The sequence below is a fragment of the Drosophila melanogaster genome, chromosome 2L (assembly GCF_000001215.4).
Source record: "Drosophila melanogaster chromosome 2L".
Classification (NCBI taxonomy): domain Eukaryota; kingdom Metazoa; phylum Arthropoda; class Insecta; order Diptera; family Drosophilidae; genus Drosophila; species Drosophila melanogaster.
The window spans coordinates 4,932,548-4,955,249 of record NT_033779.5 but is presented as its reverse complement, the minus strand read 5'-3'; the positions used below and the strand labels follow the sequence as shown (position 1 = coordinate 4,955,249).

The following is a 22,702-nucleotide window of genomic DNA, read 5'->3' as shown; positions in this document are numbered from 1 at the left end:
ATTGGTATCAGAGGGCGAATTTCTTAGAGATAGGATAACGCCGAGTGGGGGCTACTCCAGACAGCGATAAGGGGCGCAATAAAAACGGATGGAAGTCTGGCGCAGACCACGATTGATCCAATCACCATGAAAGTGTTCGTTGTACTGGCTCTGGCTTTGGCCGCTGTCTCCGCCGAGACTGTCCAGCAGGTTCATCCCAAGGACCTGCCCAAGGACACCAAGATCAATGGCCGCATTGTGAACGGATATCCAGCCTACGAGGGCAAGGCTCCCTACACCGTGGGTCTGGGCTTCAGCGGCAACGGCGGCTGGTGGTGCGGTGGTTCTATCATCGCCCACGATTGGGTCCTGACTGCTGCTCACTGCACCAACGGCGCCTCCCAGGTGACCATCTACTACGGAGCCACCTGGCGCACCAACGCCCAGTTCACCCACACCGTCGGCAGCGGCGACTTCATCCAGAACCACAACTGGCCCAACCAGAACGGCAACGACATCGCCTTGATCCGCACCCCCCACGTGGACTTCTGGCACATGGTTAACAAGGTGGAGCTGCCCAGCTTCAACGATCGCTACAACATGTACGACAACTATTGGGCCGTCGCCTGCGGTTGGGGACTGACCACCGCCGGATCCCAGCCCGATTGGATGGAGTGCGTCGACCTGCAGATCATTAGCAACTCGGAATGCTCCCGCACCTACGGCACCCAGCCCGATGGCATCCTCTGTGTGTCCACCTCCGGCGGAAAGTCCACCTGCTCCGGTGACTCCGGTGGCCCCCTGGTTCTCCACGACGGTGGCCGCCTGGTGGGTGTCACCTCCTGGGTTTCCGGCAACGGTTGCACCGCTGGCCTGCCCTCCGGATTCACCCGTGTTACCAACCAGCTGGACTGGATCCGCGACAACTCCGGCGTTGCTTACTACTAAGCTTGATTATCTTTATTTTTAAATAAACGAAATGCATAACAATTAATTTGACGCCTTTATGTTTCTGGTTTTATTACATTTAAAAAATCACATGGATATTTTTAAGTTTCAAAAGTCTAGTCATGCAGAATCCGAATCTATAATAAACGTCTTATAGATAAGAAGCCATGAATGGCTAAGAAATGGGATGGTTTCTTGGCAATCGAACACTTGTTATCTGGAAAACATGATTAAACACTATATATGTAGCCATGATAGACATAAGTAGGAATACTAGCAACTGTGGTCTATACTAGTCAATAATCAGATAATGAAATAATATATATATTTACCAAAAGATTATATATTCCAAAGGATTATTATACTGACAAATCACAAAAGCGAAGTGATATATTTATTAAATATATGAAATATATTTCTAAAAAATAATACAACTTTCGTCTTTAAAATATTTCACTTTTTACTTGTAAATGTTTAGTTTATTGTTTTAAATTTTAATTTTAATAACTTTAATGGGAGTGCGTTTAATATTAAAACCTAAACAATGTAGCGCACTTACGAACGTTAAGTACAGTATAATTCGCTTAGCTGCCTCGAGTACTTTGCACAATGCCTCGATGCAGGTAACTTAAAAATGCAGCTAACTTAATTTTTTTTTTTCTATTTTCTATTTTCTATTCACACAAAAAAATGGAAAAATAATGCAGATATCTTGCCGATGCAGCTAACTATCGATGCAGCTAAGCGAATTATACTGTAATACTACTTTTGAATGACCACAGGACGTGTGCCCTAATCTCTGTGCGCTCCTGTTCGAGTGTTCCATTGAGTTGTGGCTCTGGGCATGAATGGGGGCTTATTGGCACCTATCTTAAGATCAGCTCCGAGTGGCCGCACGTCCATGTTGATAGGGTCGGACAATCTTCTAATGAATGAGTGGCAGTGGGCAATCGTCAGATTGAGTGGTGGCAAGTCATGAGCCGGAAAGTGTCCAAATCGGATGGGTAGATCATTGGAGTACCCTGTAATGATAGTGCCGCATTTTGGAGGCGTGCGAAATTAATTTGATAAGATTAGTCCGACCGGAGTGTTTAGAACTTTCGAGTGGCGAATGGTGAAGATCTCTAGCGATATGAATACGTCGGATTTGGGGGGTATATAAATCACTGCCCGTCGGCGGAGTATCCACTTGCACTCAAGTAATCAACATGAAGCTGTTCCTAACTGTCCTGGCCGTGGCCATTGCCTGCGCCGCCGCCCAGCCTGAGAAGGTGAAGCCGGTGCCCCTAAAGGACGCCGTCCTGGGATCCGGATCCGGCTCGATCGAGGGTCGCATTACCAACGGCTATCCCGCCTACGAGGGCAAGGTGCCCTACATCGTGGGTCTGGGCTTCAGCAGCGACAGCGGTGGCTGGTGGTGCGGTGGCTCGATCATCGGTCACACCTGGGTGATCACGGCTGCCCACTGCACCCACGGAGCTCACTCCGTCACCATCTACTACGGTGCTCTGTGGCGCCTCCAGGCTCAGTACACCCACACCGTGGGCAGCGGCCACTTCCGCCAGCACTCGGACTACAACACCAACAACCTGAACAACGACATCTCGCTGATCAACACCCCGCACGTGGACTTCTGGCACCTGATCAACAAGGTGGAGCTGCCCGATGGCAACGAGCGCCACGACAGCTTTGCCGGCTGGTGGGCTCTAGCCTCCGGATGGGGCAGGCCTTGCGATAGCTGTGGCGTCTCCGACTACCTGAACTGCGTGGACTCCCAGATCATCACCCGCGACGAGTGCTCCAGCGTCTATGGAACCGATGTGATCACCGACAACGTCATCTGCACCTCCACCCCCGGCGGCAAGTCCACCTGCGCCGGCGACTCTGGCGGCCCACTGGTCCTCCACGACCGCTCCAAGCTGGTCGGTGTCACCTCCTTTGTGGCCGCCAGCGGCTGCACCTCGGGCCTGCCCGATGGCTTCACCCGCGTCACCAGCTACCTGGACTGGATCCGCGACCACACTGGCATCTCCTACTAATTTCGTTCTCGAAATAAACCCTTCTGCATTTAATAGATAATTGTTTTTTAATTCGATAGTTTAAATTTAAGGAATGGGGAAACTAAAATGGATTATCTTAAGGATCAAGATACTTGATTTTGTATGGTTTAGATTGATTTTCGATATCTTCATAGAATGTTTTCATAGAATACGAATGATATGGTTTCCAATTTATTATTATTTATGATTAAATGTTAAGCCTCATATTTAAATTAAATCAGAAAGATAAGTAGTGTTATAAGTTATAAAGAATTGCGTATTTCATTTGTTGTTAGTGCCAGTCTAGTTTATTTCTCTTACTATCTCAGTTTTCTATCAATTGATTTGGAGGGATTTGTTTATTTTTCAGACCTACCTTCGATAAGATTAAAGGGTTTACGCATGTGGCTAAAATCTCCATTTTGTTTAACTTGTTTATAATAAATAAAATTTTCCTTCATTTAAATAATGATAATTTATATTTCAGTTTTTCTTAGAATATTAAATACAGATGTATATTTTGTTTCTGTTTTATTTTGGATATATTTTTGTAAGTATTAAAACGATTGGATAGTTTAGAAACTTTAAGCAAAAGCTATATATAATAGCAAGCAAATAATAATTTACAGATTTGTACTAGATTTAATCTTATCTTCAATGACAGCTAACTTTTTTAGTAATTTTGACAATTTTGCTGTAAAGAAGTTCAATCAGCATTTTTATGAAAATAACACACAAGTTTTTAACATTTTTCCAACACCTATTTTATTATCACTTTCAAACATTTGTTTACACTTGAACAATAATTGTAAACTATTTTATTTTTAAGCACTTGTAATTCTTGTTATCAAAAACCTGTGAGTATATAGGGTTATCATACACTTGTGCATCAAGTTTTGGTTTGTTGTTGTTCTTATTAATTGTCTATTAAATTAATAATAGTCGAGAATCCTTCAGCCTAACTTGGCAACAGTTAGTAATAGATTTGAAAACAAGCGGAAAACCTCCAGCCATTATTACAGATTATCCTTATCAGGACAAAAAGCAGACATACATTTTATGTAAAAGTTAACAAACAACTTTATTGAAAATCATTCCTGTCCAAAGATCATTGTAAATTTTAAGTTCTGAAAAATGATGATAAGATAGAATGGTCTGCGCAAAGGTTGACAAATATATATTTTATAATTATGAATAAAACTACAAACATATTTGATTAGCCACAAAATATTATTCCATTTAGATAGATAATAATTTGGCTGTTTATTGCTGCATACTTAATATATGGTAAATAATAAAATAATATAATATATATAAATATATATAGTCTAGTGGGGGGGGTCTAGTCCCCCCTAGAGTTTCTTTGATTTCTACTACTGGCTTGGTAGAGTGGTTCCTCCATTCTTATCGATGACATCGTTTATGGGAGTCTTGAGGATTATTTACGAGCCCTTTTCGAGTTGCAGATATGGTTTTAGCTGAAAATGTGTATAAAAGGCTGCCATCCGAGAGTAGAATCCAGTATAAACATCAGCATGAAGGTGTTCCTAGCTATCCTGGCTCTGGCCGTGGCTTCGGCCTCCGCCTTCGACGAGAAGGTCTTCGTAAAGGACCTGCCCAAGGCCACCAAGATTGAGGGTCGTATCACCAACGGATACGCCGCCCCCGAGGGTAAGGCTCCCTACACTGTGGGTCTTGGCTTCAGCGGAGGCTGGTGGTGCGGTGGCTCCATCATCGCCCACGACTGGGTCCTGACTGCCGAGCACTGCATCGGAGATGCCGCTTCCGTGATCGTTTACTTCGGTGCCACCTGGCGCACCAACGCCCAGTTCACCCACACCGTTGGCAACGGCAACTTCATCAAGCATTCCAACGCTGATATCGCCCTGATCCGCATCCCCCACGTCGACTTCTGGCACATGGTGAACAAGGTGGAGCTCCCCAGCTACAACGACCGTTACAACAACTACAACGAATGGTGGGCCGTCGCTTGCGGATGGGGTGGCACCTACGACGGCAGCCCACTGCCCGACTGGCTGCAGTGCGTCGATCTCCAGATCGTCCACAACGAAGAGTGCGGCTGGACCTACGGCAGCGTTGGCGACAACGTCATCTGCACCCGCACCGTCGACGGCAAGTCCATTTGCGGAGGTGACTCTGGCGGTCCCCTTGTCACACACGACGGCTCCAAGCTGGTGGGAGTTAGCAACTTCGTCTCCTCCAACGGCTGCCAGTCGGGTGCTCCTGCTGGATTCCAGCGCGTCACCTACCACTTGGACTGGATCCGTGACCACACTGGCATCTCTTACTAATTTTTCTAAATAAATCGATCATTTTAAAAGCAATACGTTTCGAGAGTATATAAATCGGGGTCACCAACAAAATGTATGTGTTCTACACTTGTTTTACGCAGTGTAAAACAAATTTTACTCGTGTGTAGAAACCACGGCGTAAGATTACACAAATAATTTTTGTAGCAGTTTTGTGTGAATGCCAAAGCAACAGCTGATTGCTATCAAGTAAACAATTAATTACGTTTTTGCCGTGCACCAAAGGATTGAGTTGGGAGTGCTTTGTTGGTGCGTAGATCACGTAACCGGAGGCGGCAGCATGTGCACTCTGCACCCCGAGGAGGAAGCTCACCTGATGGCCATGGCCAGCGGAGGACAACCAACGCGTACGGCCAGTCCAAGGCCATTGGTCACCGCCTCCATTGCAGCACCACGATCGCTGTTTGATGTCTGCTGGGACGATGTGCTCATCCCGCAGGTTGCCGTCTACCTGTCGCTCAAGGATCTCTTCAACCTGCGCTGCTGCTCCCGTACCGCACAACGCTTTGTGGAGGCTGCGCTGGAAAAAAGGCAGGAACTTCATCTCTCTGGGAACAACACAAAGAATATCGACGTGGCCTTTCGAGTGCTGGCCCGATGTTGCCAACGATTGGAGGTGCTTCATCTGGCCTGCTGCCGATGGCTAACAGATGAGCTGCTGCTGCCACTGCTGGCCAACAACAAGAAACGCCTGTGGGCCGTCAACCTGAACGAATGCGTCAACATCACGGCCCTTTCGCTGCAGCCGATCATAGTGGAGTGCAAGGAGCTGCGCGTACTCAAGCTGTCCAAGTGCCAGTGGCTGACCACGGGAGCAGTGGACGCTTTGACGCTGCACCAAAGCAAGCTGGTGGAGTTCGACATCTCCTATTGCGGCGCAATTGGAGAGCGCTGCTTGATTATCTTCTTCAGGAAACTTAACAAGCTCACCGTCCTGTCGCTGGCAAATACGCCCAGTGTCACCGATCAGGTGCTCATCCAAATCGGGAACTATTGCCGCGAACTGGAGCACATCAACGTGATCGGGTGTGCGGCTATCTCCGACTATGGCGTGCAGTAAGTAATACTCGTAGTTATCCCTAAAAGCTGTTGTCATATTGTCAGTAAACCTGTGCGTGCCTTGTGTCTGTGTGTTTCTGGGGAAACCAATCTCCATCTGCATCCGCATCTGCGTATTTTCAGCGCTTTGACAGTGCACTGTTTGCGGCTACGGACCTTGCTCATTCGACGTTGTCCGCGGGTCACAGAACTCTCCCTGGCGCCGCTCCGCCAGCGGCGTCTTTACATCGATAGGCCACAGCCGGATGTGGGGCTCAACGCTTACAACTTGAACGACTTCTATCCCAGCGATTTCCTTGTTTACTAGCCCACACTTCGTTCTCCCTCTTCCGCAGTGCCCTCACCTCCAGTTGCCCGCTGCTGCAGTCACTGATGGTGCAGCGCTGCCCATTGGTCACCGAGCGTGTGCTCGCCCCACTTCGTGGACGGGTCCACATCGATCGGCCCGGCATGGGCTACATGCCAACTGTGCAACATCACCGCCTGTTCCTGCAGGTTTGAGATTAATTCTGATTCCGGGCCAATATTACCAATGTACCAAGGAGGCTTTCGAGGCTATCCAATACTTTTGCTGTAAATACATGCCTCAGCATGGGACGCTTTAATTTACTTTTAAGCTTAATCTTACACATTGTTAACATTAATTTAGGCTGTACAATAAACATACTAACTTATTCATCTCTCTCTCCAAAAGCTCGAGCTTTTTGCATTAAAATACATGTAAACCAGAAAGTAAGCTAGAATCGGCAAGCCGAAACTTATATACCCTTGCAGTAATTATAACATTTATACCGATTAAAAACAACGACCCGTTCATGCAGATTGCTAAACTAAGAGACTATTTGGCATAGAAACTGACAGACGGACATGGCCGTATCGACTCCGCTGGTGATACTGATATATAGTTTATATGGTCGCAAATGCCTCATCCACTGCGCTACAAACTTTTCGATAAAATAAATATACTAACTGCAAGGGCATAAAAAGCGTGGCTAAAATGTGGCCAATATAAATACAATAGTGTGCTTTAACTTTCCCCTCGTGCTTTGTGCGGCTTCCCATCATTGTGCTGAAATTAATGGCGAGTTAGAGGTAGTTGTTGTGGATGTCGCCTCGACCCCCTTTGACAGGTGGAGTTGTTGCTTGAATGCAGAGCTTACACTAATATCCTCGTCGCCTCGGCCATCTGCGGACCGCCACTGCTCATGCAGATGCTGCAGGTGAGCGTAGGCGGCCATGGACATGTTCAGACTGGGATTCACGGGGCTTAGCCCAGGTTCACCCGTGAAAGCTAGTCCGCAGAGACCGAGGTATGTGTGAAACGGATCAGGCGTGGCTTGCGGCCACTTGGCAAAGCCCCCAATGAGCTTATCCTGTGTGCTCAGAATGAATTCTCGGTTCCGGGCATAATCGGTTAGTTCGAAGCCGTCCAGAATACATAGCGATGCACCAATCCAGAAGGAATAACAAGTATCCACTGGCTTATTGGGGCGTCCTTGGAATCCATCCATCTGGCGGAAAATGAGCCAACGCTTCATTCGCTCCACCGTCGTGGCATCCAGGCGATGCAGTTGTCCACTAAGATGCAACGCCGCCAAGGCACAGAATGTGGTGCCGCCATGGGCCTCCCCCTCCAGCTCTTGGCTGAAACCGTAATCGTATCGCAGGCTCCGAGTGATGAACTGAAACATGGTCTCCTTGTTGACATCGCCCCAGTAGTCCAGCATGTAGCATATGGTGGCGGCACAATAAACAAATCGCATATCATCCTCGCTGCCATCGATGCAGGCGCTAAAACTGCCCTCAGGCTTCTGAACAGCAGCCACTCCGTCCACAATGCTTTTCCGATCCAGTCGGGACAAATCATCGCCCAGGGTGACCAGCACTGCGAGACTGGTGTACGTCATGGCCAAGTGGCCCCACTGGTAATTCCGCATGCACTCCAAGATCTCGGCGTCCTCGGTTTTGGGCACCATGGCGCGGCAGCCCTGCAAAGATACCAATTAATTAATCAATCTATTTTAAAGTGGTTTTGCATGTTGCTGGCGTCGCTGATAAAGCGTGGCGCGATAAATTCAAGGTGTCGGTGGGTGGGGTGTGGTGGGTAATGGTAAATCGAGCTGCTGCGCAAATGGAGAACTCCTCTACAATTATGCATATTTAAACAGTATAGATCGTAACAGAAGTAATGCCGTTTTGCTTTTTATGTAAAGCAGATGCGTTGACCTTGGAATTAACAATTTAATGGGTTTTCATTAGAATCCAATTATTTAAAAACAAAATTTAGATTTGTAATTTAAACTAAAGGGTCTGGAATCATGAAATATGTGATGCATGATGGGGAAACAAGACGTGGCTTCTTAGATATTTTTAACAAAAACAAACTTCATAAATGCTAATAAAGAATTGCATACTTTTTTTGTTGGAAATGAATCTTTCAAAATATTTACTTCGTGGATGCTTCTCAATGAAGGAAATGCGAATGCTCGTATATCAACTGACTGAATAAACACCAATATGTAAGGGATGCGACAACGTCTGCCGCAGTGTCTGCTACCTGGCCACGTATGGAGATAAGGAACTTGATTGGGAGTGGATGTGGGAGCGGAAGATGGTTCTGTTTGGCTTGTCAACGACTGTTTGTACACCTGACAGACGCGAATTTATGCTCACCATGAAACCGCCGCAGTTTTTCTCGTTGTCGCGTGGCACTACCAATCCTCCGTAGATCCAGTCAATGATGTCCTGCCTCAGTTGTGGCGGCACCAGATGCAATGAGTTTAGCACATCCAGGCCGCAGACGGCGAAGAACACAATGGTGCTCCTGATGGACAAGGAAATGGTTAACCAAAAGTTAAATACGAGGCCAGGATGCACTTACCTGGTGTTATCGTGCGAGGCCATGCGAGCTGGCAGGAGATTAAGGAATCGGAGCAGATTCTTGGCGTGCTTGGAGAGCAGCACGGGCTCCGTATCAGTGCGGTCTTCCATATCTATGTGGTGGGACATATTGCTTGTTAAATGAGGAACTTATGGGTGGGTAGGAACTGGATTGTCTCGGTGTGCGCTGAGATATGGATATGACTAAGCGTTGAAAGGCCCTTCCCAAACGGTTGGACTGAGCTGGCCGGAATAGACGCTCTCCGGTTGCGATTCCGTCTTCCAATGATGTTGCGCCCGCACGTGCCCACATTTATATGGTCTAGCACTTACCTTTTGTTTATATAAAGCCGGTTTGCATTGCAATTTAGGGCTACGGCGAACGATATAAAACACCAAGAGTAGTCCACAAATAGCAGCTGCTTCTTCTTACCTCTTCTTGCCAGTCACAGCGAACCACGTTTACACGGGGAAATAATTGCTAGTTCTTAAATTTCTATATCATAATGTTTAACAATATATAAGCTAAGATATTTTCTTAAACCTCGAAAATAATTAATTTAAATATTTTACAAGCCTACATCAAGTGTTCATAATCTTTAGAGTCGCATAAACATTAAATATAAATAAAATTGTTGGGCCTTCCTGTGAATGGCTATTCTTCAGTTCTCAACAGCTGATTGCAAGCCGCATTTAATTTACTAGTTCTTATTATTAATAATTGAATTAACCTTTCAAAATGCGTTTAACGCAATATTTGGCCAGCAAGTTGAAGAACTTTTCCAATCTGCCCAAGGAATACATCGAGCGCAGCAAAAAACAGGTAACAGGAAGAGTCTTTTTCATTGAACAACTTGTGAACAGCGGCTCACGTAACACATCGCATGGAAAATGTTTCACATTTATTAAAATATTTTTTTTCATCTCAACACAGGTGTACTGGCAAACTCCGAAGGAGATTAATTACCTACCGCGTACCGTGGAGCGAAAGAGATTCCGCTACACCACAAATCGTTCATGGACGGGTCAGTTCCGCCAGCAAAATATGCCCGGAACCGTGCGTCGCAAGGTGCTAGTGGAACCAATTGGTAAGGAATAAGAAGCCTTGACCTCTAAAACCTAATAAAACATGGTTGTATATCCTTTTCAGAGGACTGGAGCTTTTTCCGCGGCGATCGTATCGAAGTCCTTGTGGGTAAAGACAAAGGAAAGCAGGGAATTGTCACCCAGGTTATACCCGAGCGCAATTGGGTAATTGTAGAGGGCCTGAACTGGCACTATCGCAAGGTTGGCGGTGAGAAGGAGTTTCCCGGTATCATTATCAAGTCCGAGGCACCTTTGCACGTCACCAAGGACATTCGTCTGGTTGACCCATCGGATCTTCAGGGCACCGACTTTGAGTGGCGTTTCACGGAGGAGGGCGAGAAAGTGCGGGTGTCCTTGCGATCTGGCCGAATCATACCCATCCCGGAGACGAACAACCAGACGCACGATTATAAAACACCAAACGCCTATATCGAAAGGGAGAAGGATACGCCAGGTATGGGCTATTATCGCATTTCAATATGTTCCTAGTCATACAAGTCTGTCCTTTTCAGGCGCTGTTGTGGGCGAGATCACCTTTCAGCCCAAGTTGTCCACATTCGAGATGGACATTATGGAGGAAATGGGCATCAAAGAGGAACGCACGCCAGTCAAGAGCTATTGGTACTAATGTTATGCCTACTGTTTATTAAAGTAATGTACAAAATACCCATATAATTGAGCAATAAGTTTAATGTCACTTGCGCACCGTGTTGAAGACCTCCTCGCGATGATCCCGGAGCGTCTTGGCCAGCCCGCATACAGTTTCCTCCGCCCTGTCGTAGTCTGGGCGCAGCGTGCTGTTAAAGGTTTCGTAGAGCCACGTGCAGGTTTTGGACATGTTTGATTCGTAACTGGTGAAGACCCGACTGGTGTGCTCGTACCTAAAAGGGATTCGTTTCCCTTTGTAGAAGATTCTAGAGAAATCTATATATTAACTTACCGCGCTTTGTTTGCTATATCCGTGATTAGGTAGGTGTTGCAGTGCTTGACGGCTAGGACTTGCCGATGACTCATGTACTTGAGTTCCACGTGCGGCAGAGCCAGCTGAGCCGCCTCTAGGGATATCGTGGAGGCGTGTAACAGACTTCGACAGTCCAACGCCCACTGAAGCTTTTGCTTGGGATCTCTGAACGAGAAATAACATGTCAACAAGTTCTAAGTGGGGAATTAATTTACCCACATTATCCGTCCAAGCTGTCGCCATTGTTTTAATGCCTGCGTCGAGGAATTCGCGGCTGCTCTAAGTAGTAATCCACAGATGCGCCACTGCTCCAGTGCGCTGCCCAGCTTATCCCTTGTATCTCTTGCCGTCTCAAGCTGCTCATCAATGCTCTCCTCCAGCCGAGTCATGTACGTTCCCCCGCTTATATACGCTATAATCCCGTCTTGCTTTACGTACAGCTCGTTCAGCTCTGCATAGCTCTCGGCCAGAGTCTTTAGACGCACCTTAGTGTGTTCCAACATCTCGCCGTAGTAACGAATGCTAAGCAAATACATGGCGGACTCGCTCAGGTTGGCGAAGAAATCCTCGTGCATGGAAGCCTTGCGGGCATCGCCAATTACGCCCAGGTTGTAGGCAAGCTAAAGTCGAATGGTAATAATATACTTGAGGGAAGTTCATCACATTCACTAATGGCAGGCCATTTACCTGGGCCAGGTCCTTGGTGGGCGTGTTGGCCACAATTGGGTCGCCCTGCCGCCCCCCCATTGTGTAAGCTGGAATGGGCAGGGCCTCCTCGGTTTCCCATTCCCTCTCGCGCAAAGGAGACACTCCCATGCCATCGAGTCCCAGCATCGCCTCGTGCTTGCTCTGAATGTGCTCCACCCAGGCCTCGGCGGTGGCCATTCGAGGACCAGGACATGTGCCCTCCAGCTTGCTGATCTGCTCGTCCAGGCGCACATATTGCTCGACCACATTCTGATGACGAAATGGAAGAGGTATTGATTATGGCAAAGGTAAGACGACTTGTTCAAGTGCTATTACTCCAGAGGCGCCATTCTGGCGAGGTTGCATTTCCGAGCTGACCTCCGTGACGACAGGATTCGTCTGCGTATCCATGGAGGAGCCACAGCCCATCACTCAGGTTGTCTGTCCGAAGTGCTGCACGAAGTTCGCCCGCTCTGCCGGCGATGACATCTTCCGTCTTAGACCTTTCCAGTTCGCCTGTCCAGCGCTGAATGAGCTTTCGTTGGGTCCGTCATGTCCACTTATGAGGGAAAACACAATAACAAAAATTATTTTTGCGCGCTAGCCATTGGACAGGGCCACACCAAATCCACCCACAAACCATTTCGGGAGGTGGGGACAGGGGCCAGCGTAGCCCCCTTGTTACCACGTATGTGTCCTTTAGAGCGGACCACTCTTCATGAAAATTGCGCATACGACATGTGCAACCATTACTATCTTTAAGTTTAAGTTATATTGATTAAAATACATGTTTCCTTAATTAAAATGCTACAATACATATGACGAGTAATACTTTTGTTCAATAGATTTTTGAAGGTTCACCCCAATAGCCCGCTGTTTGTCAACAATGTGTTATTTGCTTTGCTAGCTTTTTTGTTGGCATGTCCACTATACCTTGTTGGATTTGTGAATTGGCACACGGTGTATTTGTATTAACAAGTTAACAAAAACAACAAAGAAGGGAGCCATTAACATCTGCTTATTGTGTAGGAAATGTGCAAGCTCAGCTGAACGAAGGACGAACTCTAGTAGTCCTATAACTGGGGTACTAATCGACCCGAAACATAATCCATCAGCAGGATTATAATCTAGATTTTGATAAATTACCAGCAAATTAGAGGCTCTGCTCTGGAGTGTTTATAGCTTATTAGGATTGTAGTATGCCCTACAGAGAGAGTAAATTTGGTTATATATTTATTACTATTGGAAAAATTTAGGGACATATCTTCTTGAAGTTTTTAATAGCTTGTGCACGGATTACGATGTTAGCTATAAGTTTATGGCTGTACACATTATCATATGCTAGAACTCGTTAAGTTTTCCTGTTTCTCTCCCCATCCTAACTTCAATCCACGTTTGTCCTTAACCAGCTAATGTGCTAACCTAATTCGAAGAGCAGTGAGTTCTCCAATCCCTTGGCAATTGGTCATTAAACTTGTCCGAATGTGTGCTCCAAACATATAGTGCGACCATATGTCGCATGAGCAATGCAGTGCAACCAAACGCAAAGGCGTCGGAAAATAATGGGTCAAATGATTGCGTTTAAATAAGTAATAATGTAGTCAAGTGTCGATTAGAGTGCTGAAGTCCGAATGCAAACTTGTTGATGAATGGCGCCCAAGCTTTCTGAGCTTCTCAGGGACGAAAGTGTTAAGCAAAACATGGGAATCCAAAAACCATATAGGCGCATGCGCCATTGTGACATCCATAATCCTTCCTCCCACTTCTGAAGGATAGACTTGCCATTCAATATCATCAAACCTACATCCATACCATACCCGTTCGATATTTTTAACCATCAAAACTTTGTTTTAAGTTATTTTTTTAAATAGACAACATTTTAATAAAACAATTACGTGATTCTTTTTTAAAGGATTATGTTCGTGTGCACAAGCACCTTCTGATGAGATCTTCTTGATATTTTACTCCCTTCAGTAGGTTTTCGCATATGTTTTCACAGTCGCCAGGTTGAACTACTGGTGGTTTTGGCCAAGACCACGGCCACTGAGGTGATGGCAACGGCGGTGGTAATTGCTGGGGATAACCTGGTAATTGTGGCCACTGATTTGGATATCCGGGCATCTGTGGCCATTGAGGAACGACTGGGTTAGGTTGCCAGGGCCACACGGGATTGGGGTAGGTCGGGTTCGGATACCACCATGACCAAGGAGGAATCTGGTAAGGAGGCTGGGGATGGCAAGGGCAAGGACGACGGGTTGTTGTTGTTCTTGTAGGACTTGCAGATGGTGTTGTAGTTGGACAAGGTGTTGTTGTGGATCTAGGAGTAGTTGTCGTTGGGCGACTTGTGGTAGTTGTTGTTGTGGATCTAGGAGTAGTTGTGGTTGGGCGACTTGTGCAAGGTGTTGTTGTGGATCTAGGAGTAGTTGTCGTTGGGCGACTTGTGGTAGTTGTTGTTGTGGATCTAGGAGTAGTTGTCGTTGGGCGACTTGTGGTAGTTGTTGTTGTGGATCTAGGAGTAGTTGTCGTTGGGGCACAAGTGGAAGTTTTTGTTGTGGATCTAGGAGTAGTTGTCGTTGGGCGACTTGTGGAAGTAGTTGTTGTGGATCTAGGAGTAGTTGTGGTTGGGCGACTTGTGGAAGGTGTTGTTGTGGATCTAGGAGTAGTCGTCGTTGGGCGACTTGTGGTAGTTGTTGTTGTGGATCTAGGAGTAGTTGTCGTTGGGCGACTTGTGGAAGTTGTTGTTGTGGATCTAGGAGTAGTTGTCGTTGGGGCACAAGTGGAGGTTTTTGTTGTGGATCTAGGAGTAGTTGTCGTTGGGCCACTTGTGCAAGTTGTTGTTGTGGATCTAGGAGTAGTTGTCGTTGGGCAACTTGTGCAAGTTGTTGTTGTGGATCTAGGAGTAGTTGTCGTTGGGCAACTTGTGCAAGTTGTTGTTGTGGATCTAGGAGTAGTTGTCGTTGGGCCACTTGTGCAAGTTGTTGTTGTGGATCTAGGAGTAGTTGTCGTTGGGCAACTTGTGGAAGTTGTTGTTGTGGATCTAGGAGTAGTTGTCGTTGGGCCACTTGTGGAAGTTGTTGTTGTGGATCTAGGAGTAGTTGTCGTTGGGCCACTTGTGGAAGTTGTTGTTGTGGATCTAGGAGTAGTTGTCGTTGGGCCACTTGTGGAAGTTGTTGTTGTGGATCTAGGAGTAGTTGTCGTTGGGCCACTTGTGGAAGTTGTTGTTGTGGATCTAGGAGTAGTTGTCGTTGGGCCACTTGTGGAAGTTGTTGTTGTGGATCTAGGAGTAGTTGTCGTTGGGCCACTTGTGGAAGTTGTTGTTGTGGATCTAGGAGTAGTTGTCGTTGGGCCACTTGTGGAAGTTGTTGTTGTGGATCTAGGAGTAGTTGTCGTTGGGCCACTTGTGGAAGTTGTTGTTGTGGATCTAGGAGTAGTTGTCGTTGGGCCACTTGTGGAAGTTGTTGTTGTGGATCTAGGAGTAGTTGTCGTTGGGCCACTTGTGGAAGTTGTTGTTGTGGATCTAGGAGTAGTTGTCGTTGGGCCACTTGTGGAAGTTGTTGTTGTGGATCTAGGAGTAGTTGTCGTTGGGCCACTTGTGGAAGTTGTTGTTGTGGATCTAGGAGTAGTTGTCGTTGGGCCACTTGTGGAAGTTGTTGTTGTGGATCTAGGAGTAGTTGTCGTTGGGCCACTTGTGGAAGTTGTTGTTGTGGATCTAGGAGTAGTTGTCGTTGGGCCACTTGTGGAAGTTGTTGTTGTGGATCTAGGAGTAGTTGTCGTTGGGCCACTTGTGGAAGTTGTTGTTGTGGATCTAGGAGTAGTTGTCGTTGGGCCACTTGTGGAAGTTGTTGTTGTGGATCTAGGAGTAGTTGTCGTTGGGCCACTTGTGGAAGTTGTTGTTGTGGATCTAGGAGTAGTTGTCGTTGGGCCACTTGTGGAAGTTGTTGTTGTGGATCTAGGAGTAGTTGTCGTTGGGCCACTTGTGGAAGTTGTTGTTGTGGATCTAGGAGTAGTTGTCGTTGGGCGACTTGTGGTAGTTGTTGTTGTGGATCTAGGAGTAGTTGTCGTTGGGCGACTTGTGGAAGTTGTTGTTGTGGATCTAGGAGTAGTTGTCGTTGGGGAACAAGTGCAAGTTGTTGTTGTGGATCTAGGAGTAGTTGTCGTTGGGCGACTTGTGGAAGGTGTTGTTGTGGATCTAGGAGTAGTTGTCGTTGGGGAACAAGTGCAAGTTGTTGTTGTGGATCTAGGAGTAGTTGTCGTTGGGCCACTTGTGGTAGTTGTTGTTGTGGATCTAGGAGTAGTTGTCGTTGGGCCACTTGTGGAAGTTGTTGTTGTGGATCTAGGAGTAGTTGTCGTTGGGCGACTTGTGGAAGTTGTTGTTGTGGATCTAGGAGTAGTTGTCGTTGGGGAACAAGTGCACGTTGTTGTTGTGGATCTAGGAGTAGTTGTCGTTGGGCGACTTGTGGTAGTTGTTGTTGTGGATCTAGGAGTAGTTGTCGTTGGGCGACTTGTGGAAGTTGTTGTTGTGGATCTAGGAGTAGTTGTCGTTGGGCGACGTGTGGTAGTTGTTGTTGTGGATCTAGGAGTAGTTGTCGTTGGGCGACTTGTGGAAGTTGTTGTTGTGGATCTAGGAGTAGTTGTCGTTGGGCGACTTGTGGAAGGTGTTGTTGTGGGTCTAGGAGTAGTTGTCGTTGGGGCACAAGTGGAAGTTTTTGTTGTAGATCTAGGAGTAGTTGTTGTTGGGCGACTTGTGGAAGGTGTTGTTGTGCATCTAGGAGTAGTTGTCGTTGGGCGACTTGTGGAAGTTGTTGTTGTGGATCTAGGAGTAGTTCTCGTTGGGGAACAAGTGGAAGTTGTTGTTGTGCATCTAGGAGTAGTTGTCGTTGGGCGACTTGTGGTAGTTGTTGTTGTGGATCTAGGAGTAGTTGTCGTTGGGGCACAAGTGGAAGTTGTTGTTGTGCATCTAGGAGTAGTTGTCGTTGGGCGACGTGTGGTAGTTGTTGTTGTGGATCTAGGAGTAGTTGTCGTTGGGCGACTTGTGGTAGTTGTTGTTGTGGATCTGGGAGTAGTTGTCGTTGGGCGACTTGTGGAAGTTGTTGTTGTGGATCTAGGAGTAGTTGTCGTTTGGGCACATGTGCAGGGGGTTGTTTGGGTTCCTTGGGTTGAACACGTTGGTGTTGGAGTAGTGGTTTCTTGAGTACACGGACTTGTGGGAATGACGGTGGAAGTATCTATGCAAGGAGAACTGGGTATTGCAGTAGAAGATTCTTCAGAACAGGTGCATGGTGGAGTATCGGTACACAATGGAGTGGTCCAGTCTGTGTTTGTCACAGTCGTTCTGTCGGTGGTCGAATCGGTGCTACTTGCAGTAGTTCGATCAGAGCATGTGCACTCCGCACCCGTGGTCGTTATAGGGGAATCTGTTGTATCCGGGGTTTTCGGTGTGGTCGGACGCCTTCTGGTGGTCCTTTTGGTGGTCCTCTTGGTGGCCCTTTTAGTGGTCCATTTGGTTGTTTTTCTGCGAGGACGTTTCGTTCGTTTGGTTGTTCTACGCGTAGATTTGGGCCTTTTAGTTTTTTGTCTCGGTTTTGTAGTAGTCGGATTGCTGTCAGTGTCACAGGGTTGCACTGGATCTGGGTAGTAGATAGTGTCCCCTCCACATCCGGGTATTATCTCCTCACTGGGACCATCTTGCATACTATCCCAGTCGTAATTAGCTTTCACATTTTTAACCTGTATGAGCAAAATGCTCACTGCATAAAAAAAACTTAAACTTGTAAAACGAATTCATCGTGCCAAAAATTCGGATACTACTTACCAGTTAAAAAGATAAGGGCGACTTTCATTTTATTACTCCTTGCAGTGGAGCTATTATAGTATTCTAAAATAAGCAATGCGTATGGCTTTTATAGGTTCGAATTCTGACGAAATCCAGTTTGCTCAAACCCTTGCATGTGTGCAAATATTTCATTTGCGAACTTAGCATATTATAAATAGGGCAAAAGTTGTATAAACAAGGTAACTTTTATGTTTAAGCAAGCTTACTAGAACAGCCGTTTTAAAGCACGTTTCTTGTGTACACAATAATGTTTGATTAACCCACAGTTAATAGCCTTCGCAGGATGAAAATTCGAAGATATGTCAGAAAACTTTCCATTCAAAAATGCACAAAAATGCACTTCTAAAATCAGGTTGGGTTAAGAAATTATAGATTATATATATCGTTAAATGTAATTTTGTTTTGTACTGCCATATATACAAATAAATTTAAGCAACTGCTAAAATAAAAGGTAATCAATATAGTGAATATTTTCTTAATCAAACATCTTTTTTAGCTTTTACTGTGCCGTAATTAAATGTGAGAAACCTATTTTGGCAGCCTAAATAATATGCATAAATTCTGTTATAATGAGCGAACCAATACAGTGGCTAATCCGTTTTTTCCCGAAGATTCAATAGGAAAAACGGACCACATGTCGTATGAGCAATTGAGTCCAACTAAGATCGGGGATGGCAAAAATTAATGGGTCAAGTAAATGCGTCTCAATAAGCCATTGTGTGGGTGCATAATGCAAACTTGTTGATAGGAATTGTGCCACCCCCGAATGAGGCGAGCAAAACATGGGAATCCACAAGAATATTTCGGCGCCTGCGCCATCCTGGAAATCGGCGAATATAAAGCTCCGTGGGACCGAAGGTCGGTGGGTGGTACGATGGCGATGGTTTTCACTTTCAATATTGAAAGCAGCGCCGGCGGCTGAATGGAAACCGAAACCCCGCAACTGCGTCGCGTCCGATTCGGATTTATATTCAGTCGCATTGTGCCTCGCGTGCGGCAAAGATGTCCGCGACCACACCTCGCTGACGACCATCTGTGAAATCTGTGGAAAAGCTCCCACGCTCCGTCAACCGATTTCCTCGCACTTCCCGCCGATTACCAGCAACATGGGTCTGCGGGACACCATTCGTAACCTACGGCCGGCAAGTCCCGGCCGGGAGAAGTCATCGGGCATCGAGCTGCAGCAGCGAAGTCCGCGAGGTGCATGCCACCACAATCAGGTGGCCGCCGTCCAGGTCACGGAGCAATCATTACAGGTATGGCGCGCACTGCCAGCAGAGATTCGCCACGATCCCAGCATGGCCAGTTTTCAGATGGAGAACGAGAGAATCCATGGTGAGTGAAGGGTGTCATTTGAAATTTATGGATGCCTATAGAAAAAATATTAATATTATTTTTCCTCTTTGCTCAGTACTAAGCCATATAGCTAAGCCATAGCCTTTAAATCAATAAACTGTCATACAAATGTCAATCCATTCCCTTGCTCAATCCACGACATAGATAGCTGGTTAATTACGTGACTGCCACTCACTTTTAGGTTCCTCCGGCGGCGCCACTGACGACGAGGATGAGGATGGATACGAGGAGGTGGATATGAAGAACGTCAGTCGCATTCAGGATGAGCCCGGCTCAAGCTTTGCCGGCTCCGACTTTCTGGACATCAAGAACAGGCCTGGTGATGAGAATGCCACCGACGATGAGGTCACCACCCACTCCGATCACGAAGCGGCCAATGGTGGTCCGGGTAATGCCAAATCACAGGCCCGCCGGATTCATCACAAATCCAAGCGTTCCAAGGAGCAGCGACAGCGGGACAAATTGTGGAAACGGGGTGGACTACTTGTATTTTGGATCCTGTCGGCAGTGGTGCTGATTTCGGTGGGCGAAAAGCATCTGCTGGAGAAGACCATTGATGTGCCAATGGGCGAGGAGGGAAAGTGTGAGTTTCCATCTATTTAGTTGATTTATTTTTATTTTTTTAATTTACATTGGAACATTGTTTTTCTAATTAGTTTTCAAGCTGCTCCAAAAACCCACTGGTGACTTCCGCTTGAAGATTCATGGCGCTTTTAGAGAGCTCTCCACGCTGGATGCCCCCGAAAATGAGACTTTGAGCTTTGGATTTCTGACTGTGCAGCCACAGGTGTCCACTTACATTGGCGAGAATCACAGCCAGGTGTTCCAGGTGAGTATTACATAACTACTGCACAATCGAATATAAAGTTGGCAAGATGTAAGCTTTTTTTTTTTTGGATTTTTCAGGATATACTTCCAGCGTGGCGTTTACCACTGCTCTCCGAGGAGGAACTGATGCTGCGTGCTCCGGCTGTGACCACCAATCGCACCTACCAGATGACTCAGGAGTTAGATGAAATGTTGGCTGGAAAGAACAGCGAATTTCGCTTGCATATCTATAGCGATGTGGAGGTGGATTTGGCCATTGTTCTGAACTATAATCCCTTGATAGTGAATGCCAGGACAGGGAGCATCCTGGCTGGTGTAATCCTGCTAATCTTCTATGCACTGCTTGTTTGGGAACTCTTCGAAAGAACCTTTGTGGCCATGATATGTTCCATTCTTTCGGTGACGACTCTAGCCTGTTTTAATGGTTGGTTACAGAACCCGGGTATTTCTTCATTTCTTAATTATTTGAAATTCCCCAGATCGTCCCAATATGGATGAGATTATCCAGTGGATGGACATGGAGCTACTGACTCTACTCTTCTGCATGATGCTGCTCATTTTGATACTGACTGAAACTGGCGTATTCGACTACCTGGCCGTATTTTGTTTCGAGATATCGGGTGGCAAGATCTGGCCCATGATATATAGTCTCTGTTTGGTCACCTGCCTGGTGTCCAGTGTGCTGGACAACATGACAACCGTGCTGCTCCTGACCCCAGTGGCAATCCGATTGTGCGAGGTAATGCAGTTGGATCCCCTGCCCGTGGTGATGGGCATTATAGTGCATGCCAATATCGGAGGAGCCCTGACGCCCATCGGAGATCCCATCAGTATTATAGTCAGCACCAATCACTTTATTGTGGATAATGTGGGTATAACATATAGGTTATGCAAGCTGTTATATAGATTTCCCCTACCTTTTCAGGATGTAACTTTTCCCACATTTGTGGCCCACACATTTCCAGGTGTCATTCTAGCAGTTATTCAAAGTTGTGTGTACCTGCGCCTCTTCTATCACAATATCGATGCACTGCGTCTCAATGAGCCCAAGGAGATGAGTGAGCTGCGTAGGGAGATGAAGGTGTGGCAGAGAGCCTTGAATGCAGTGGCCTCCTGTTCCAAGGATGCCCAGCTGGTGAGGGGAACGCTCCAGGCTAAGATTAAGCAACTGAAAAGGACCCTTAGAAGATTGCAAAAAGGTGTGGGCTCCACGGAGGTCTATACGAATACGCTGGACGAGCTCAAGCAGAAAGTAAGTGGATTTACTGAACTGGGATCTTTATAGCTGAGCAATCCATTTCCAGTACCCCATCAAAAACAAGACGCTGCTTTTGCAATCCGCTGGAGCCCTACTCTTCGTCATTGTTTGCTTCTTCATCCAATCCGTGCCGCACTGGAGGACATTACCCCTGGGTTGGGTGGCCCTGCTGGGTGTGATCCTGCTGCTGATCATCCTCAATCGCGATGACATGGAGCACTTGATGCACCGCATCGAGTGGACCACGCTGCTCTTCTTCGCCGCCATGTTCGTGATGATGGAATGCGTGGAGAGATTGGGAATCTTCGCCTGCATCAGTGAGCTCACCGAGCACGTTATCCTTTCGGTGGGAAAGAGTCATCGTCTGGCCATGGCCATCTTTATGATATTATGGATGTCGGCGCTGGCATCATCCATATTGGATAGTATTCCGGTGGCAGCCATAATGGTGAAGCTGGTGACCTCTCTGGTGGCCAAGCCATCGCTGGGACTGCCCCTCCAGCCACTGGTTTGGGCTCTGACCCTGGGCGCTTCGATGGGCGGAAATGGAACGCTCTATGGCGCATCAGCCAATGTCATTGCAGCCGGAATTGCCGAGCAACATGGCTATAAGTTGTCCTTCACCCGATATCTGAGAACAGTTTTTCCCATGATGCTGGGACAGATCACCCTGATGACTGTCTATCTACTGGTGGCGCATGTGGTCTTTGAATGGCATTGAGACTCCCTATTTAATACACATACTGAATAACATATTATTGTATCTAATGATGGAAAATGTTTTTCACTTCGAATCTAATCGTGTGTTTTTTTGTGTGAGTTTTACTGTAGTCTTTGTCCTTTTACATTCGCCTCTTGATGTGTTTCATGTGTTTTTGGCATATAAAATAAGAATATTTATATTTAAGCGTTCATTTGTGATTGGCAAATGTATAAAAATATACCATAAATATAAAAGTACACATGGTTTTTCGTTCGCCTTCGTGGAATTTGGCTGGACTGATGGAAATCACTTTTGGTAGTCCATCAAGGCGGTGTTTTTAATGTCGTGTGAAATGTTATAAATTTAGACTTTATTGTCTAAGGTCGAAGTGGGGAAATCGTGAAAATTCAACAGGCCATAAATACAAAACGAAGGAAAATTATAGATTTGATTTTCAAATTTCAATAAGAGGCAGTTCTACAAGTATTTAGATACATTTAAAATTCGAAGCGATGTCTGTATTTTAGAGATTTCAAAGCACAATATAAACATATAATAAGTTAAATTATAAATATCATAATTCTCGTGTTTTCTAGTTTATCCCATATGCACCTTGGTTTGGAAAACATAAACAAACGTAAATAATTCCTGAGACTGACCATTGCCAAGTTCAATGTTGACCAGAATATCCGCATATGAAAGTGCTTGCATGTACATATACATATATATTAAAAGCGAGTATATAGCATATAGTA

The 22,702-nt window shown here is 46.2% G+C and overlaps 9 protein-coding genes across 12 annotated transcripts, besides 1 other annotated feature; 6 read left to right on the top strand and 3 right to left on the bottom strand.

The window, feature by feature from the left end:
- The first annotated feature begins 105 nt into the window (after window positions 1–105).
- On the top strand, window positions 106–971 carry Jon25Bi (Jonah 25Bi). Its single transcript, NM_001038784.2, has one exon. It carries the CDS (start codon window positions 127–129, stop codon window positions 925–927), a length of 801 nt encoding a protein of 266 aa, NP_001033873.1. The 5' UTR covers window positions 106–126; the 3' UTR covers window positions 928–971.
- Window positions 972–1,498: 527 nt separating this feature from the next.
- Window positions 1,499–1,684: a mobile genetic element.
- A 429-nt stretch (window positions 1,685–2,113) lies between these two features.
- Window positions 2,114–3,007, top strand: Jon25Bii (Jonah 25Bii). Of its 2 annotated transcripts, none has more exons than NM_001298679.1 (1): window positions 2,114–3,007. In NM_001298679.1, the coding sequence occupies exon 1, from the start codon at window positions 2,136–2,138 to the stop codon at window positions 2,964–2,966; it is 831 nt and encodes a 276-aa protein (NP_001285608.1). In that variant the 5' UTR covers window positions 2,114–2,135; the 3' UTR covers window positions 2,967–3,007. The 2 variants fall into 2 exon arrangements, with proteins under 2 accessions (NP_001285608.1, NP_608882.1); NM_135038.2 differs by having other exon boundaries at window positions 2,114–2,997.
- A 1,475-nt stretch (window positions 3,008–4,482) lies between these two features.
- On the top strand, window positions 4,483–5,309 carry Jon25Biii (Jonah 25Biii). Its single transcript, NM_135037.2, has one exon. The coding sequence runs from the start codon at window positions 4,502–4,504 to the stop codon at window positions 5,276–5,278; it is 777 nt and encodes a 258-aa protein (NP_608881.1). The 5' UTR covers window positions 4,483–4,501; the 3' UTR covers window positions 5,279–5,309.
- Window positions 5,310–5,465: 156 nt separating this feature from the next.
- Window positions 5,466–7,044, top strand: jet (jetlag). 2 transcript variants are annotated; one of them, NM_001042867.2, is made up of 2 exons: window positions 5,466–6,352; window positions 6,691–7,044. In NM_001042867.2, the coding sequence occupies exons 1-2, from the start codon at window positions 5,577–5,579 to the stop codon at window positions 6,854–6,856; spliced, it is 942 nt and encodes a 313-aa protein (NP_001036332.1). In that variant the 5' UTR covers window positions 5,466–5,576; the 3' UTR covers window positions 6,857–7,044. The 2 variants fall into 2 exon arrangements, with proteins under 2 accessions (NP_001036332.1, NP_608880.2); NM_135036.3 differs by having other exon boundaries at window positions 6,479–7,044.
- betaggt-I (beta subunit of type I geranylgeranyl transferase) lies at window positions 6,926–9,671 on the bottom strand. 2 transcript variants are annotated; one of them, NM_001273132.1, is made up of 5 exons: window positions 9,569–9,671; window positions 9,237–9,348; window positions 9,029–9,179; window positions 7,516–8,343; window positions 6,926–7,424 (listed from the first exon to the last, which is right to left on the bottom strand). In NM_001273132.1, the coding sequence occupies exons 2-5, from the start codon at window positions 9,344–9,346 to the stop codon at window positions 7,383–7,385; spliced, it is 1,131 nt and encodes a 376-aa protein (NP_001260061.1). In that variant the 5' UTR covers window positions 9,347–9,348; window positions 9,569–9,671; the 3' UTR covers window positions 6,926–7,382. The 2 variants fall into 2 exon arrangements, with proteins under 2 accessions (NP_001260061.1, NP_525100.2); NM_080361.3 differs by having other exon boundaries at window positions 6,926–8,343.
- Window positions 9,672–9,888: 217 nt separating this feature from the next.
- On the top strand, window positions 9,889–10,994 carry mRpL24 (mitochondrial ribosomal protein L24). The gene is made up of 4 exons (NM_078752.3): window positions 9,889–10,058; window positions 10,170–10,323; window positions 10,386–10,775; window positions 10,834–10,994. The coding sequence occupies exons 1-4, from the start codon at window positions 9,975–9,977 to the stop codon at window positions 10,947–10,949; spliced, it is 744 nt and encodes a 247-aa protein (NP_523476.1). The 5' UTR covers window positions 9,889–9,974; the 3' UTR covers window positions 10,950–10,994.
- Window positions 10,945–12,508, bottom strand: synr (sayonara). The gene is made up of 5 exons (NM_135035.3): window positions 12,306–12,508; window positions 11,970–12,239; window positions 11,502–11,902; window positions 11,262–11,447; window positions 10,945–11,202 (listed from the first exon to the last, which is right to left on the bottom strand). Exons 1-5 carry the CDS (start codon window positions 12,396–12,398, stop codon window positions 11,016–11,018), a joined length of 1,137 nt encoding a protein of 378 aa, NP_608879.1. The 5' UTR covers window positions 12,399–12,508; the 3' UTR covers window positions 10,945–11,015.
- Window positions 12,509–13,826: 1,318 nt separating this feature from the next.
- Sgs1 (Salivary gland secretion 1) lies at window positions 13,827–17,841 on the bottom strand. Its single transcript, NM_078751.4, has 2 exons — window positions 17,782–17,841; window positions 13,827–17,716 (listed from the first exon to the last, which is right to left on the bottom strand). Exons 1-2 carry the CDS (start codon window positions 17,807–17,809, stop codon window positions 13,884–13,886), a joined length of 3,861 nt encoding a protein of 1,286 aa, NP_523475.3. The 5' UTR covers window positions 17,810–17,841; the 3' UTR covers window positions 13,827–13,883.
- A 958-nt stretch (window positions 17,842–18,799) lies between these two features.
- hoe2 (hoepel2) lies at window positions 18,800–22,203 on the top strand. Its single transcript, NM_135034.3, has 7 exons — window positions 18,800–19,137; window positions 19,340–19,741; window positions 19,815–19,987; window positions 20,065–20,410; window positions 20,466–20,854; window positions 20,912–21,238; window positions 21,291–22,203. Exons 1-7 carry the CDS (start codon window positions 18,909–18,911, stop codon window positions 21,963–21,965), a joined length of 2,541 nt encoding a protein of 846 aa, NP_608878.1. The 5' UTR covers window positions 18,800–18,908; the 3' UTR covers window positions 21,966–22,203.
- Window positions 22,204–22,702: the final 499 nt, after the last annotated feature.